The sequence below is a fragment of the Ictidomys tridecemlineatus genome, chromosome 6 (assembly GCF_052094955.1).
Source record: "Ictidomys tridecemlineatus isolate mIctTri1 chromosome 6, mIctTri1.hap1, whole genome shotgun sequence".
NCBI lineage: Eukaryota > Metazoa > Chordata > Mammalia > Rodentia > Sciuridae > Ictidomys > Ictidomys tridecemlineatus.
The window spans coordinates 157,084,942-157,103,507 of NC_135482.1; the positions used below are offsets into that span (position 1 = coordinate 157,084,942).

The 18,566-nt window shown below is 34.1% G+C and overlaps 1 protein-coding gene across 1 annotated transcript in view; it reads left to right on the top strand.

The window, feature by feature from the left end:
* Nucleotides 1-18,566, top strand: part of Dnajc15 (DnaJ heat shock protein family (Hsp40) member C15) — a 58,290-nt gene that overhangs the window by 25,851 nt on the left and 13,873 nt on the right. The window contains exons 2-5 of the mRNA XM_005339669.5: nucleotides 146-197; nucleotides 2,410-2,483; nucleotides 11,223-11,299; nucleotides 18,445-18,515. Of these exons, the coding sequence (XP_005339726.1) occupies nucleotides 146-197; nucleotides 2,410-2,483; nucleotides 11,223-11,299; nucleotides 18,445-18,515 (274 nt within the window). The remainder of the gene's footprint in view (nucleotides 1-145; nucleotides 198-2,409; nucleotides 2,484-11,222; nucleotides 11,300-18,444; nucleotides 18,516-18,566) is intronic.

The window sequence follows — 18,566 nt, forward strand, 5'->3', positions numbered from 1 at the left end:
TGAGCACCAGACACCTGATCTTGCAAGACTGTCACTAAAGCCTCACTTTCTCTGTACCTTCTCAGTTCATTCCTTGGTGTTAGACAGGTGAGTGTGTTTCTCACAGTATATAATTCTACAAGTTATCATATTTCTTCCTCCACAGGCAAGAAGTTTGATAGCTGTAGGACTGGGTGTTGCAGCTCTTGCATTTGCAGGTAAGATAAATGAAGAATATATGTCAATATTTGTTGTAGGAATAGGATTTTCAATTAGCTGCTACTTTGATTGAGTAGGACCTTTGTATTCTGACATTTTTGGTCTTCAAACATTATACATTCTCATTCTTTTCACCATCTATAGTTGCTAAACATTAGTCAGTAAAACAAAATCTAGGTAAACTGTAGTGATGAAAATTGATGATGTATGTGCTAAGAATGCTAGTCCTAGTAATAGCTGGTGTTCTTGGCTTTTTTTTTCTTTTTCTTTAAATTGAGCTATAGTGTATAATAACAAGAAATCTTTGATATGATGCTATCACTGTATGGAGTCAGAGATTTCTCCAGATGCAGAGGAGACCTCAAACCTTCCACATTTTTGACTCCATTGCAGAAAAGAATTTAAGGAAGAGTCAGCTTGTAGAACAAAAAGGGAGAGCTTTATTGGAAAGCAAAAACAAAGAGAGAGTGTAGTCAAATTTTAGAGTGAGATAGTGAGTCAAATCTTGCTCTAGGGTTCTAATATTTATAGAGTAGCTAGGGGGCTAGACTAAGGTAGAGTCAGAACAGAATTACATTTTTGTGCTCTAAAGTGCCCTTGCATGTTTTAAGCCTACTTCTTGGTTCTTTCCAGTGCCCTTTTTAGGTATCTTGCAGTTTTGTTGCTTTTTCATCAGCCAAGCTTCAAGCTGCAGGCAAGGATGCACATTCCCTTAGTTGCTAGTTGTTTGTTTAAATTCCAATGGCTCATAGGCATTTCCTTTATGCCTCAGTGTTCTTGTTCTCTGTGCCCTGAATTCCTGTCTCAGTGCAATCTAAGGATCTCAGTGATAGGGAATTCCTTTGTATTCCCATGCTCACTTTTTCTTGCAGATGGGTGTATACTCTTAAGCTGTCAGTTACTTCTGATGAACACAGTTATTTACTGATTTATTACTTCATCTTTTAGCATATTGGTATAATTTCTTTAATAAAACCCAGGAGAATTTCTTTCACTGTCAAAATTATCTTTTTAGAAAAAAGTTATGAATATTAAAAGCAAAATTGCTAATTTAATCACTAACTTAGATTGTACTATTGCCAAACTCATGTTACTAATTACAACAACAGATCTCTTCCAGAGCCAAATAAACTAAACAGTACAATTTAGGAGAATATACACTTCAATTTGATGGGGGGATAGCTCATCTAGTTTATGGTTAAAGGAAAACTTCAGATTCCATTTCTTAAAGCTTTTATCTGCTTTTTCACTGAGAAAGGAATTCAGTCACTGTGCCTGATTGTGGTTTTGAAGAATTTGGGGGTAATTTAAAAACTACAGTTTATACTATTGTGTAATCAAATGATAAGTTCTTCTGAAAGATCTAGGTAGTTGAGGTTTTCCAGTGGAACTCTTGATTTGCAAATAAGCTTATGGTTAGAATTAGAATTTAAGTTCACAGTGTCATATTACTGTTTTCTGGCAAGACTTTTAAAGAAAGACACACTAGTAGAAGCCACATGTTCTCAATAGGATACAAAAGGTAAATTAGTTAGATGATATTTTATACTTGTTTGATATCCTCAGAACAGTTTAGGACCTGTTTTATTATAAATTCTTGGTTTTCAAAACTGGGGAAGTTTGAATATTTGTATGTCGACAAAAGCAAACCTGAAATAAGTTTTTAGAGAGAGTAGCCATCTTCAGTAATAAACCAATAATTGACATCCTTGTTAAATGTTTCATGCATAATTGCTTTTTTTAGTTTAGAGATAACTTCATTAAAAAATCACTGTCATGTATATCATAAGTTGTATTGGTTTTCTATATATTTCAAAGTGATTATCATTGTAAAAAGCAATACTGTTAATCGTTTTAATATCATAAGTATGTTTTATACGTAAAGAGACTTCTGTAGAAAGAGTACGAGGATGTTATTTTTCCAGTTTTATAATATGATATTATGTAAACATTGAAAACTTCTAGAGTCATAAATTACAACTTGATAAATTTATTGGCTGTGATAATGATATCAAAATGAAATTCTGTCCTCAGTAAATTAGAAATTTGAGAAAACATGGGTTTGGTTTTTTTGTTTGTTGTTTTTATAAATTTTGAAATATTTATTGAAAATAGTAAACTAACAATAAACAACATGCTAGTTACCTTGAAGGTATTGATTGACATTGATTATAGAAAATTATATTTGCGTTTCTTTCTTTTACCATTTAGGTCGCTATGCATTTCAGATCTGGAAACCTCTAGAACAAGCAATCACAGACACTGCAAGGAAGGTTTCATCTTCTGTAAGTTAAATGTGACTTCACAACTAATTTTTATTCTCCAGCCAGTAGTATTACATTAATTTTTGGGTAACTTATTTTCCCTTTCTAACTACTGTTCATTTATTCAATAAACATTTAGTGACTGTCCACTGTACACCAGTCCCTGTAACAGGAGCAAGGGAGAGGGATGAAACAAAACAGACACAGTCCTGCCTCTATGTAGCTTACTCAGGAGTTTATCTCATCTTGAAATTTGGAACTCCTCTCCTTATACCACTGTACCTGACCCATCTCAAATACAAAATTACAAGATTCCAGCCTGAAGTCCTGTAGGGCTTATCCATTCATCTACCAGCATCAGAGACTCTGATGAGCTGAATATAAGGGAGGAACGGATGATAATAGTTATCTAAAAAGCCACACTATGAACTGAGGTTTGTGACCAATGAAGACAATTCAGATAAGACTCATTGAAACACTGAAAAATAAACATTGAGTTCTGAGAAATTTATGCTGAACTAGAATAGATCAGTTTGGCTTGCAGCAATTTGAGAATGAATGACTTGTTTTAGCAAAGACATCACAGGCTTTTGGGACTTAGTTAGCCAAGAATAATGAGCCTTTCCAAAGGATGACATACTGACAAATAATTAAACCCAGGTTCAACTTTTAAGAGATTTTGGAATCCTATAAATGTTATGTCTGTGATTAAAGTGAGTGTATGTCTATTTTTTGTTCCTATTTATATTTTGTTTGGTAAAATATTGCTAGGGTATTCAGCATTTATTAAGTAATATTCATTGAGCACCTACCACATGCCAGACATTGTAGGCCATGGGATACAATCATGGACCAGACAAAGACATTTTCCTCTAGGCACTTATGTTTTATATTTTATTAGAGATAAATCATAAACAAATGAAGTAGAATTCATAATATCTAGAAGTGTTAAGTGTTTATAATTAGTTAAAAAATTTCCCCAGAGTACTGGGGATTGATTCCAAGAGCATTCTACCACGGAACTACATTCCCAGCATCTTTAAATTTTTTATTTTGAATTGTGGTCTCACTAAGTTATCAAGCTGGCCTTCAACTTGTAATCCTTCTGCTTCAGTTTCCAGAGTAGCTGGGATTATAGGTGTGTGCCACTGTACCCAGCTGTTAAGTGCATTTTTCTCCCTCCTACACTAGGAATTGAACCTTGGGCCTCATACAAGATAGGCAAGCAGTCTACCGCTGAGCTACATCCCCAGCCCTGTTAAGTGTTTTTAAGGAAAACTAAATTAGGGTAAGAAGATAAAGAATAACAACAGAAGAATCTTTCATTAGATGGGCCAGGCAAGCCTGAGAAGACATGGAAGCAAGCTATGCAAGCATCTGAAGAAAGAGCTTTCTGGTTAGTGGGAACATTACAGAAGTCCTGAGATGGAAATGAGCTTAGCAACAAGGCTTTTTGGTTAGTTTTTCATCACTGTAATAAATACCTGAGAAAAACAACTTAGAGAAGTGAAGATTTATTTTGGCTCATGGTTTCAGAGGTTTCAGTCCCTGATTGGCTGGCTCCATGGCAGAATCATCATGGTGAATAGTTTGGCAGGGGAATCTGCTTAGTTCATGGCAGCCAGAAAGCACACAAAGAAAGGAAGGTGGCTCTGGACAAGATATGGTCTCAATGGGCATGTACCCAGTGAACTGTGTCATGTATGTCATAGGTTGTATTGGTTGTCTATATATTTCAAAGAGATTATCATTGTAAAAAGCAATACTGTTAATCGTTTTAATATCATAAGTATGTTTTATACATAAAGGGACTTCTGTAGAAAGAGTATTAGGATGTTATTTTCCCAATTTTATAATATTATATAAACATTGAAAACTTCTATAGTTTGGAGGCAAACATGCCATATCTGCCTGTAGTTTCCACTACCTCCTTATAGTCATTCAGCTATCAATGGATTAATCCACTGATGACATCAGAGACCTCATGATCCAATCACTTCTCAAAAGTCCCTCCATTGAAATTACTGCATCAGGAACCAAGCCTTCAATAAATATCCAAATCATAATAATGGGTAACTTCATGGAATCTATGAAAGGAAGAATAGTAGATTGGGCCCAAATCCTTATGGCCTAATGGACTATGAAACGCTCAAATTTTACTCTTATGAACAGAAAGTCTGTGAGATTTTGAGCACAGCGTGATTTGCATTTTGATTATCACTATGCCTGTGACATAGAGTTTAGTCTATAGTGACCCAGAGTTAGAAGTCATGAAACGAGGGAATGGTGTTAGATGTTGATGATTCAAGAGAGAGTAATGATAATAGAAATAGTGACATAGTTCTCTAAATGGACTTTAGTTATATCTTCCCATGTTTACCAATAATAAATGGAGAGAATTTCAGGAATTATTTAATTGTAAAGGAAGAGAGAACAAGAAAATGAAAAAAATTCTTACTGCTCAATAGAAAGCTCATAGGTAAGATAGGGTAGATTGAAGTGTATGCCTGCCCTGCAACTTGCATTTTTTTAAGGAGAAAAAAAATGGTGTGCAAGTCCCTTTCCTTCTGTTATTAGGGATTCTAGGTAAGAAATTTAGCTTTTAACAAATCTGGCTTCTCCTCCTTTTTCACAAAGTTCCACTCTTACAGTTTAGAGTAAAACATCATAGAATATCTTAATCATCATCATCATAATAATTATACCTCAGTGAAGATACAAGTTTCTTAAAAGCAATTATTTTAAAATTAATCACTCCAGGGAAACTGAAAAAATGAGATATATGCATGCTTTCTCTTCACACTAATGAATCCCAAATGTCAAAATTCCTAAATACAGCATTTACAGTATTTTGATTTTGTAAATATTAATTATTTTTATCCAAATGAGGTTACTTAAAAAAAAATAACTATAATTGTATGTCAGTCTGTCATTCAAGGGGGAATGTCCCAAAACTCAAGTTCCAGTGGATTCTCTTTTCATTATTGTTGTAACACTTTATTTCCTCTAAGCTTTAACATCTTGTTTTTAAATCTCATCTTCTTCTTTTTTTTTTTTCCATTTTGCTGGAATATTGCCTGGAGTAATTTGTGTATATGGTATGCATGGATGGTAAATGTTGTAAGTTCTTCTCTGTTAAACAGTTGCTTTTATTCTCATTGTTAGTTATCACTACTAGTTCCTTGAAATTTAGTGGAGCCAACATGAGAGAACTACAGAACTCTCTGCTGAGACTTAACCTCAGTGCCTACACTTCTACATTCCCTCATACTCACAGATTTTCTGCTCTTCTTCTTTTTTTTCTTCTTTTATTTATTGTAGATAGCCTGTTGTCTTGGTTTTCTTTTGTTGTTTGTTTTGGGGTTTTAGGTTTTTTTTAGTGTTCATTTTTTGGCTCTCAAAGTTTTTAGGATTTTCTCTATATTATTGGTGTTCTGAAAATTCTTAGGAACTCAGTGAACTGGGAACTTATTTGAAAATTGCCTTTTGTTGTAATGTTTTCTTATATTCAAAAAATTATTTTCTTCCTATGAGGTCCTTGCTTAGCATCTGATGGCCATCTTAAGTGACAGCTGCCATTTTAAGAAAAAAGTTTCACTTTCCCACCCAAGGGCAGTTCATAGAAAGGCTCACCACTCCCTCATACCAACCCAACCCTTAACCTTGCATTAGGACCTGCCCAGTTCGGATTCCTAAGCCTGCCTTATAAAAATCCGAGTACCCAAGCCTGTTTTGCCTCTCTCTTATAGAGAGATGGCCTTTATTTGTCATCTCTGACAAATAAACTCTGTTATCTATCTGCTTGGTGTTTCACTTCTTGGACCGACTCTTCTTCCTCACTTTCCCTTCACTTCCTCCATTTTCTTCTCTACTTCTAGAACTCCTATTATAAAGATGTTGGACCTTTAAGTCTATCCTTTATGTCTCTTAACATTTTAGCCCTTATTTTTTTATTTATTTATTTTTGCCTTGTCTTTTTTTGCTGTACATTCTGTAGTTATTTCCACAGCTTATTTTCCAAATCACTATTTTGGTTTTCAGCAATGATCATTCTGTTACTCAGTCCATCTCAATTAAGTACATTGGTGATTTTTTTAATAATTTCCAAGAATTCTTTCTTGTATTCTTTTTATAGCAATTCACTTTTTTAAAATGAATGTGATATAATTTTGAATAACTTTAAAGATTCTAATTAGTATTTTATTATTTTTTTAAGTACTAAGAATTGTAATAACCCAGGAGCACCATTATTTTTTGAGACTAAGTCCTCTCATTAAACTGCCACCTTGAACTTGGAAATCTCCTATCTCAGCCTCCCTCGTAGGTGGGATTATAGATGTGTCCCACCACACAAGCTTCTCTTTTTTATTCTTCTAGAGAAAATTGTTACCAGTTCATCTTGATTCTTTTAGTTGTTTTTTTCCCTCCATGATACTGAGTGTTTTCAAAATGTCTGATGATCCTTGGTGTTGTTTTATATTTGTGAGGACTAAGTTGATTAATAAAAGTAATGCTCCTGGCTTTCTCTAGCAGTTTGGTAGACTTACTTCAGTGGCTTAATACCATTGTCAGTGGCCTATGAATAGGTTTGTCAGAAGGCACATCTTCCAAAGCAAGAAGACAGGGGCAGGCTTGAGATCTTCAGAGTCTACTTTAATTTTTCTCCTTGTCGTAGATAACCCACTCTCTCATTTTCTGGGTTCCAAAATGGGATCCACTGACTGTCTTCTTTCATTCTTTACTTACATTTTAGGATTTACCAGCTGGAGTCAGATACATGAGTTCCTTCCTGGTGTTTTTCCTGAAACACCCCCGCCACCCTGTGTTTGGGACTATTATGATTTTTCTTTGTATGTGATCTTACCTGTTTTTCAGGCTTCCAGGATTTCTTTGTAAACTTTCTGGTTTACTTCTTGTCCCATTTCTTCCCATTTCTTGTTTTCTAGGCCTCATATTGTCTTTTTTTTTTTTTTGTATTGAAAATATTTCTTTTCCCATTTCAAAGGCACTTTGGAAAACAAAAAGAACTTTATGATTCAGTCAGCTCTTTTGAACTAGTGCTCTTTTGTTTGCTTTTTAATATATTAAGCTTAATGTGTATTAAGCTAATGTCTATTTATCCCTAACCTTTTCTGAAGAGGAGGTACCTAAGATACTTTTCTTATTTAAGCCTTTTAATTTTCTATTTGTAAATTTATCTTTCAAAAATATTGTCTTTTGGTCAAGTGAAAGTTATGAGAAAAATAGATTAATTAAAATCACCCTTCTATGGTTCTATAAATCAAACAAATTATTATAAGTAATAAAACTATACAGCTTGTGATAAATGTATTTCTTCTCATAAGATGATGATAAAGTTCTTACCCATTTGGAAGACTTTTGTGTTTCATGTTACTGAGTGGTAGCAAATGATGACTGGTTTAACTAGGTTATTTCATATCTTCTTTGGTAAACTATGGTACTGAAGCATTTAATTCTAATTTTAGGAAGAAATTATTTTGACTTCTGTAGTTTATACTTTGTGAATGGAATAATGCAAAATAATAATTTGGAAGAACCAGGATATGTTTCTAATAGACAGTATTATAAAACTAGTAGAGTCTCACTGTTTCTGTTCTTGGAAATCATATTAGACAAATATAACTATTTACTTCACTTATTTGATGATATAGTTATTTCTTGTAGTAATCTAATTTTTATAGATCTAAACATTTCCTTTAGCCCACCACAGCATTGTCAGAAGTGGTTCTACAGTGCCTTAAGGTCCTTATAATCTGAATAATGCAATCTAAATATTGATATATTATTATAAAGCTTAAGAGAACCTTTTAGTTATACTTTAATATTAGGGAGGAAAGATACAGAGTAATAATTTTGTGCCTGCTCATAACACAGATACTAACTTAAACATAATAGATTAAAATTATGATAATTCTATTTAAAATAGTGTGATAAAAAATCTGAATTTCATGACTTTCAAAGGCATGATTTTTCAGTGAAGAAATGTGCAAGTATGTTAGGTGTCAGCATTTTGTTTTTATTTTGTTTTCTCTTTGTATGCTTTTCTGTATACAGCACCCACATCATTAAGCTTCTATCTTCAAAATGAAGTTTCTTTTAGAAGGTGCATGAGAATTATCTATGTAACAATTGACTTACTCCTATTAGTCAATTCTTCAGGATACACACAACTTCCTGACAACTTCCTGGATTTTAAAGAGCCTTTTCTGAAACTACATTTCCACTTGGGCAAAGCTAAAAATTAAAAGAAAACATTGCACAAATACCAATACTTGCTTTTAAGGTTAATGAGTTTTATGACAGTAATGGGAATGACTGGAAATATCATCAATTTTTCTTCTTTATTGTGCTGATTCAAAATTTTCAAGCTCCCTAAGGTAAAGACTCACAGAAATGTTTTTTTTTCCTGAATAATTACCCTATGCGTTAATCTCAAACATGATTTAAAAACAAAAATAGAACAAATATGCTTCTGTAGAAATGACTGCTGTGGATCAAGTTGGTGATACTGCTATTTTGCTGCAACTAAATTGGATAATAAGCTTTTATTTAGGGAATGTTTTAGTCAGCTTTTTCTCTGATGTAACTAAAGGACCTTATGAGAACAATTTTAGAAGAGGAAAAGTTTATTTGGGGGCTCATGGTTTCAGGGGGCTCATGGTTTCAGAGGGCTCAGTTCATACATAGATCACTGATTCCATTCTTTGGGGCTCATGATGAGGCAGGACATCATGGCAGAAGAGTTGACAGCATGGAGCAGTTCAGGAGATGATCCGAGAGCAGAGAGAGAGATTCCACTCTCCTGTTACAAAATCTATACCCTAAAGGCACGCCACCAATGACCCACCTTCTTCATTCACACCTTACCTGCCTTCAGTTATCACTCAGTTAATCTCATCAGATGATTAATTCACTGATTGGGGTTAAGGTTTTCATAACCCAATCATTTCTCCTCTAACCCTTTTTGCATTGTCTCATACATGAGCTTTAAAAAGGGAGACATCTCACATCCAAACCATAACAGGGAGTAAGGTTTGCATGCAGTTAAGATTTGGATGGTTTGAAACCATCCTCCTCATATATGTTAGACACAAGAAACGACTATTTCTTCTCTAACTCTTGTGTGTGTGTGTGTGTGTGTGTGTGTGTGTGTGTGTGTGTGTATGTGGTGGTGGGGGGTGTAACTGGGGATTGAACCTAGTGGCACTTAACCGCTGAGCCACAGCCCCAGACTTTTTTTTTTTTTTTTTTTTAACTTAGAGACAGGGTCTCACTGAGTTGCTTAGAGTCTCACTAAATTGCTGAGACTGTCTTTGAACTCGAAATCCTCCTGCTTTAGCCTCCAAGATGCTGAATTACAGGCATGTGCCATTGTTCCTGGCTCTCTAACTCATTAAATGGAAATTTGGCAGTTTTAAACCACAAACCTTGAAGTCATTTTATACAATTTGGTTAAAATCATTTTATACAGTTTGGATTCTCTGAAAAGCAGACTGAGACAAAGATTAGTAACTGTAAGTTTAGTGCTCTTAGGATCAGCAACTACAGAAAGAAAGAAAAAGGAGGATGGAGGCACAATTTAGGCTGCAGTTTTGTCCTAATAGATCCCATAGAACCTTCAAAGCTAGGATAGCTCATTATGGTTTTCCCAAGTTGTGAAGGGTCTATGAGAGTAAATGAATATAGGCAAGTCCAAAGACTGTAACTTAGAGAACTACAATGCTTCTACCCTCTTGTCAACCACTCATTAGATACAGCCTACCCCAGGAAGAGGGCATGAGATTAACTTTTTTCAAATAAAGCCACTCCTCAAGGGTCTGAGAGCTGAAACCTCTCTGCCATCTGCAGCCCCAGCATCTAAGGACTTAAATTTTTCACTCCTAAATGGGGTTCTGGACAATGTACAATGTTGTCTCTACATCATTGATAATTCTTCTCTTTTTGTCATTTCCTATATTCAGACTATCAGGTAAATTTTAGTTCTGCTTTTAGAATATATTCAGAATCTGTCTGCTTTTCACCACCTTTTGTGTTATACTATTTTGTTGATCCATACCATTATCAGCTCTTGCCTGTTTTATTGTTATGTTCTGTTAACTGATCTGCTTCAACCAGTATTCCTTTCTATTGGCCACACAGTAATTAGAGTGATCTTTTCAAAACAAAGTCACACTGTATTACTCCAGTGTTCTGAACAGTTTTTCCTTCGGCTTAAAATGAAATCCTATCTTCTCATTGCTTCACAATTGGCCCCCATTGCTTTTCTGTTCCTCCTCTCCTCCTAGTTCGCACCTCTTCAGCCATATTGACCATTCAGTCCAGTTTCCCAGCCTCTCTTGGTGTGCTTGTCTGCTATTTTGATGCACTCACTTTCTTTCTCAGCCGCAAAAAGTGTCTGCCATGTCAACATAAATGACTTGCTCAAGGTTATTCAATGAGAAAGTATACCTCAGAGCTCTAAGTTGAGGCATTTTGCTTCTGCAGATCTCTTGTTCCTTCAGTTATATTTGAGTGCAAAAATATTAATGTGTTTTAAAGTGAAGAAATTTTGTTAACATTTTTAGTGTTCCTTTTGGCTAGAGTTTCTTGAAAAGGATGATTGTTTAGTGCTTTTCTCCCACAATTTCAAGTCAACTTCTAGAAAAATGCATTGCTGTGACTTTGTTATGTGATGGGATTAAGGTTATGTTACTTCATGCATGGAACTAATTATTTCTTGCTCTTTTCTTTCCTGTACAGAGCCTTTCGTCCTACTATAAAGGAGGATTTGAACAGAAAATGAGCAGGCGAGAAGCTAGTCTCATTTTAGGTGTAAGGTAGGTATGCTGCATATGTATTTTTATTTTATGACTAAGATTGTCTTTAAAAATAAAAAATGTTACAGTAAGGTTATACTTATATTTATAATTACAAGTAGAAGACCAAATCTTTACAGTTTAAAACTTTAGTTCTAGGAGAACCTCCTGGCTCAGGCCAAGCAACTCTGGAGGCAGAAGCAAGATCACAGGTTCTAGGCCAACTTAACAAGACTCTGTCTCAAAATAAAAATGAGTAATAGGAAGGGTTGGGGATGTAACTTAGTGGTGAGCACCCCTGGGTTTGTTGGTAGCAATTAGACATGAGCAATGGAATGTTAATCAGTAATCCAAGAGCGGTCAATGTGATTGTTTCTACATCTATAAGATGAATGACTATAACCAACTTTAAGGTTTTCTTTCCTTTACCTATGTACAAAAAGACCCTGTATCAGGGGTAAACATGTGTAGGAATAATAACTGCAAATACTACATGCATCACAAGGGAAAGAATGATGCCTTTGTTGGAAAAGACCATGGCAGCCACTGGCTGGTCAACAAAACCAAACTAATTTCAACTGGCCTGAGTGACTGAAAATTAGCTTTGCCTTATTATAATGTCATTTACATTTTATTGTAATTGTGCTTTTGATCCTTCCTACCCTGTGAGTTTTCATGCAGGTACTTATGGGTAATGGGCATATGCATGGAGATACAGTTTTATTGTCTATACAAGTGTTAATCATAGGGAATAGGAGGAATAAATTACACGATCCTGTTTAAATAATGATAAATTTTAGAGGACAAAGGTGCTAATGGTCTATCTTCTTAGAGACAACCTACTTGCCTTCTATCTCTTGAGAGTATACTATCTTTCAATAAACTTTGACTGTCTGCTATAATCTATCTTGCTTGAATTCATCTCTTTTGGGGACACTAAGAACCAAAGGGCAGGACACTATGATCCATCAATTATTAGGTTCATTCATGCAAAATGAATGAATGAATGAAAGAACGAATGAACTTCAGTTCTCAGAGTATGCCCCTCTTGCCGCTTAAAAAAAAAATCATCTAAAATTGTGGTGTTCTTTGTTGTTGTTTTTTTAACAAGGAACTATTATATTTGAATTATAAAGTTTCAAATCAGTTCATCAAAATATCCCTCATGTAACACTGAATTCTCTCTGGATTCAGTTTTATAATTTTGACATATACATAATTATACTGCAGGTTCTTTTTCACAATTCTTTTAATTTTTTTTTTTTTTTTAGTTGTAGGTAGACAAAATATCTTTATTTATTTGTTTTTGTGTGGTGCTGAGGATCAAACCCAGTGCCTCACACATTCGAGGCAAGCGTTCTACCACAGCTCAACCCTCACAATTCTTTTTGTACTTCTGCAGTTTGACATCTTGCATATTTTGTTGCACTTGTTTCACCTTAGTGTCCATTTAATGTCTAATTTTAGTATAGGAGAAAGTTATTGATTTGTGTGATTGCTGTATGATTATGATTTAATGTTAAAAATATTTTCCCTCACATAAATTTACAAGCAACTGTATTCATTTGTCTTCCTTGTATTCCATTAGAGCCCACTCTAAAGTTTTTGTGGAAGTTGATTGTATAATCTACAAAAAAAATCTTGTATTTTAATCAATATGATTAAGTAGAACAGATGATTAAAGTCATATTGACAAAAAAAATTTAATCTTTTGTAAATCAGTACAGTTTTCAAACCAAAACATGTTATATTTTATGAACTGGCAAAAAACAAAAAGGGGTGATGGTGTCCTCAGTTTAGCTTGTTGCTTTATTTAAATCTAAGAGATGAGAATTTTCTTGTCAGAGGATTAAAAGTAACGAATAATACTGACCAGGGGAGGCAGATTAGAAAGTTAGATTATATCCCTGACTATTCCTTGCTTTATATTATTCAAAATGGCATTGTTATTTTTCTTAAACTTTTTGGACTCTCATAACATCCCATTCCTAGTCTTGAGATGCGATTGTAAAACACATTATAAATCCAAGCATAAAGTTTTTTAGGGTAATAATTTAATGTTATCCAAGAAATCTCATGTTTATAGTAGTTGCTTATATTATTGAATTTGCTTAAAATGTGTGATTATAAAGTTTTATTCTATTGAACTAAAAGCTATATAAAATTCACAAGGATAAATCAGTGATTCAGAGCACAGACTCTAGTATCAGGTGGATCTGGGTGTCAATTTTACCACTTAAATTCATGACCTTGGCTTATTCATCTGTAAAATAGATTAGCTTCTACTGCATAGATTTTCTGTAAAGAGTAAATTATTAATATATACAAAATTAGTTTTAGCTTTTCTGTACTTCATTTTCTTAATTTTTGAATTGGAATTAATATTTTATTCTGATTGATAAGAATAAGAATGATACAATGATATCTTGCAATTATCAGATAATGAGTAAATGTTGATCCCTCTCCTCTTATCTCTATCATGAATGCAGATGCTAAATATTTGTCTCTAACACATTAAATGAAAAGATGAGACATCTGCTTTCTTTTTTTCTTTTTTTATGATATAATTAATGCCACATTGTTTATTGATTATTTTAAAATTCTTCCTTTTTTATTTTATTATCATTTTTTTAAATACACCACAACAGTGGAATGCATTACAATTCTTATTACACATATAGAGCACAAATTTTCTTATCTCTGTATATAAAGTATGTTCACGCCGACTTATGTGCTTTCCACTGACTCTGTCTTTCCTTCAAGGCAGTGTTGATTATGACAGGATACTTCAAGATGTGAATATGTTGATGTGGTTTTATTTTTTATGGTCATTGACTCTAAACTATATAGACTATGTAACAAATAGATAAAGGCAAAATGGAGCCGATCTGTCGGTGCACTATTAAAGAGAAGTATTCTGTGTGCTACTGAAAGATTTTGTACATTCTTACCTATTACATTTAATTGTGATTCTTTGTAAAATGTGTGTTTGAGTTCTCGCTTTATTTTTATTGCAGAAGAATAGTTTTTTGTACTACAACTCTTATCTATAAAAAAAAAGCCTAAAATATTTTACTTGGACTTCCCAGAAAACTATTATTATACCTGGTATTATCTGAAATTATACACATCTGTGATTTTCAAACTTTCTAAAAACATCTGTAAGACTGTTTAAATGTTAAGTCAGGTGCACTCATGCCTATAATCCAAGTGACTTTGAAGTATTCGACAAGAAGATTGCAAGTTTGAGGCCAGCCTCGGCAACTTAGAGAGATCCTATCACAAAATAAAAAATAAAATTATTCAGCCATTCTGAATAATATCAAGCAAGTGGTAGATGGCCCCTGAGTTCAATCGCCAGTTCCACCACTGCCCCCCCAAAAGCCCTAAATGTTTAAAATCCCAATGGTTTTTTTTTTTTTTTTTTTTTTCTTAAGATGGCACCAGAACTGCTTATTTGCCACAAGGTTGAAAAACACCAGTCAGTTTGACACTGCCCCCTCCCCACTATCAGCCAAATGTATTCCAGGGAGCATAGTTTGAAATCCCTGATCTAAGTAGCATGATATTGAAAATTACATTTTCAATTTCATGGTGAAATTATATACCAGAGGTATATCACAACTATATTTAATTTTTATACTGTTTCAAATCTAGGATTTTTCCATCTTTAATCATTACAACCACAAACACATGTATTAAAATGTAGTAAGGTCCCAGAGATTTAAGATAGCAATAACAAAGGGAATAAACCCTGTAGGCAAATGAGAATATTTTCCTCACCCTCAAAGCTCACCACTAAGATTCTGATAATTATTATCTTAAAGACAGAATGTTTTGAATTGCCAAACTTGTGCAGATGAATTTTCCTTTCCAGTGTTTTTTACTTTAATCTAGTTTGGTGATTGACAGATCTCAATGTATATAAATACTTTATGTTTTGCAATAATAGAGATGGAACCCAGGGCCTTATGACTTCTAGGAAGGTTCTGTACTAAACTACATCCCCATCCCTTTTCATTTTTTATTTTGTGAAAGGGTTTTGCTAAATTGCCAATGCCAGCCTTGAACTTGTGAATCTCCTGTCTCAACCTCCCACATAGCTTAGATTACAGGTGTACACCTGGCCTTTATGAAGTTTTATGTACAAAACCATGTGAACTGTTATTTTATAGGCAAAGTAATTGATTTTCAAGGATAATCTTGATGGATTTTCAGACTTTGTTTTATGTATTCAATTAAAACAATGCCCAGAGTGAGAAGTAACATTCTGTATAGCCTCAAAAAAAAAATGTACAATAGAAATTTGGTTTGTACCAAATATATGTCTTCATTATCTAGTGATTAGCTTTATAAGATAGATTTTTAAAACTCTCCTTGTTAACTTTATTTTTTGTAATACAATAGGCTTTTATAATGTGAGCGTACTAATATAGAGCTTTTGTTCCTTCAAGAGATTTTCCTTTTTACATTTTATTTTGGGGGGAGGTTATAAAATACACTAAGCACCCATTGCATATATAATCCTAGATACTATTTTAAGAGACAAATCAGAGCTATTTCCCTTAAGTGATTTAGAATCTACCTAAGGAGACATGTCTAATATATGCAGATCTAGAAAACAGCTAATAAAGGAAGAAAGTGCTAGGGAGCACCAAAAAAAGGGAATGTAAATGTAAATTAGCCACAGGAAACTAAATTATAGTGGAATTTTTCAGAATGATGTGTTTTTTACTTCTTCTCTCCCTACCTTCTCCCCTTCCACCTCTCCCTCCTCCCACTTCCCCTCTCTCTGCACCCCCCCCCCCCATTGAACCCAGGGGCACCTTACACTGAGTTATATCCCCAGCCCTTTTTATTTCTTATTTTGAGACAGGGTCTCATCAAATTGTTTAGGGCCTTGCTAAATTGCTGAGGCTAATCTCGAATTTTGCAATCCTCCTGCTTCAGCCTCTCAAGTCTTTGGGATTACAGGCATGTGCCACCATATCCCATGCCTGGAATGTTTTTTATTTCTTAATAATTGTCAGTTAAACAATATATAGTGTTCATTGTTGCAGGGCCTGACCTAGGACCCTCATGGAGGAATGCTTATCTTGCTCATTGTGCAGCAGGAAATCCTAACATAGAACACTATGTTTTGGGACAAAGTGCTGTCAGAACATGGCAAGCACCATGTCCTTGATCCTTTGACAAGAAGTTATTCTCCTGTTGGTAGAAGGTCAGCCCACGTGGCAGTTTCTGAACTCTTGGTGTCTGGACTCCCTTAATATGATATGTTGTGTATCACCTCTGGCCTATCATGACTGTTGTATGTAAATTGGCACATACCTACTATAAAAGCTATTTTTGCTGTGCTATAAGGCAGGCGCAGTTCTCTGAAACCATCTCCAGAAGGGTTTCTCCAGGCCCTCAAGCTCCCCACAGTTAGAGCTGGATTGGCAGGCTCCTTAGCAGTTCATAGCCATGGTACAATGTCTAATGGTTACTTTCTCAAAATTCTGTATTCTTTGTAATCAAACAGTATCTGATTGTCTCCCTGGGACGTACCAAGAAGCCCAAAGGTAAGTTTGAAACTGTCCCCCAGAAGATTTCTGTAAACAGCGCAAAGGAATATTCTTAAGTCCTTATATGAAAAGGCTTACTCATTTTATGCATGGAAGAATATTTTATGTGAAATTTTTAGCCATTAATAGCACGTTTTAACATGCTTGGTCATCTGCTGTTTACTCTCGGGAAGTTAGAGGTAGTTAGAAACTCAAGGATTCACACCTGATAGCCCAGGGGAGGAGGCATTGTTCAAAGTAGACTGAAGATCTTAAGCAGCATCTAGTTCCATTTAGAAGAAGAGCAACCCAACCTCTGTAGACTTTGAGATTTTTTGCTTTAAGTTGATACTCAATACTGAATCATTAAAGAAATGTTAAATTAGAATATTTATACTGCATTTTAAAAGTATGAAATGTATATTTTATAAGCATCCTTTATATCCATAATACAACTACTTTTTAACACTGTGCTAGGTTATTCTAATATTTTTACTTATATTAACTAATTTATCTTTAATCCTGGAAGGCAAGTTTTATTATGTGCATTTTACATATGATAAAATTATAACTCATACTGAGTAAGCAAGATGAATTTCATGGTTAATGAGTAGTTGGAATTAGGACTGTGAACTTGGATCTGGATAACGCTAAAAATACATGCTTTTAGCCACCATATGTGGTTCATCTGTACAAATTAAATTATTTTGAGCTTTACAACAACTATCCTGTACTTTAAGTAAGCTATTATTGGCCCCATTTGAGGCCCAGAAAAAGTTAAGTAGCTTAAATAAGATTGTATAGCTATTAAGTAGCAATAATAGGATTTCGTTGTTAGTGTTGATTTTTTCCATGCCCAGAAATTGTACTAATGAGAAATATTTTCAATAATGGATAAATTAGGTTTTACTAAAATAATTTGAGGTTTGTTTGACTTTCTCCTTTAACTTTATTTACAGTATTGGCTCTAATAGCCAAGTTTTTCCTACAGGTTTCTCACAAAGCTAAATGAACTATGAAATATCAGCAGTTTTGAGATCTTTTGTTGAAAGATAATAAAAGCTAACTATTACAGAAGACATAGTCGTGCCAGGCACTATTTTAAGCACTATGTAGGCATGAATTCATTTAATTCATACACTTGCTTTGTAAAGAATATGTTGTTGCTAGCCTTTTCAATGAGAAAAACTGAACACAAACATATTCCTTTGGCCTATTTACAGAAGTCTTCTTTCAAACTGAACACAAAAATTTGCCCAAGAAAATTCAGTATTTTGGCTGTGGAATCCAGATACCTTATCTTCCATACAATGTATGATGCCTTCCTGAAAAATAAACTTACGAGTATAATCTGCATACTATGACCCTTCTAATTAATATGTGTTTTATTTTTTTAATTGAGAATAAGGACTGACCTTATAAAGGAGTGAAGAAAAACATGTGGTATTGAATCAATGATGTATTTTGGTTTGTGTAATTAAGTGAAAAGCTGTAATTTTGTATTTGTCCACAAGATGGTGAAATTCTCATTAGTTTTTAATTTCCTGAAATTCATATAAATCATTAATTTATAATCTGCATTTGGCAGTATTTATTACAAACACTTTAATTCCTTTATAGCCCATCTGCTGGCAAGGCCAAGATTAGAATGGCTCACAAGAGAATCATGATTCTGAATCACCCAGATAAAGGTAGGTAGGATTTCTATTTGTCATAATTTATGGATCAGAATGTGCTGCAAA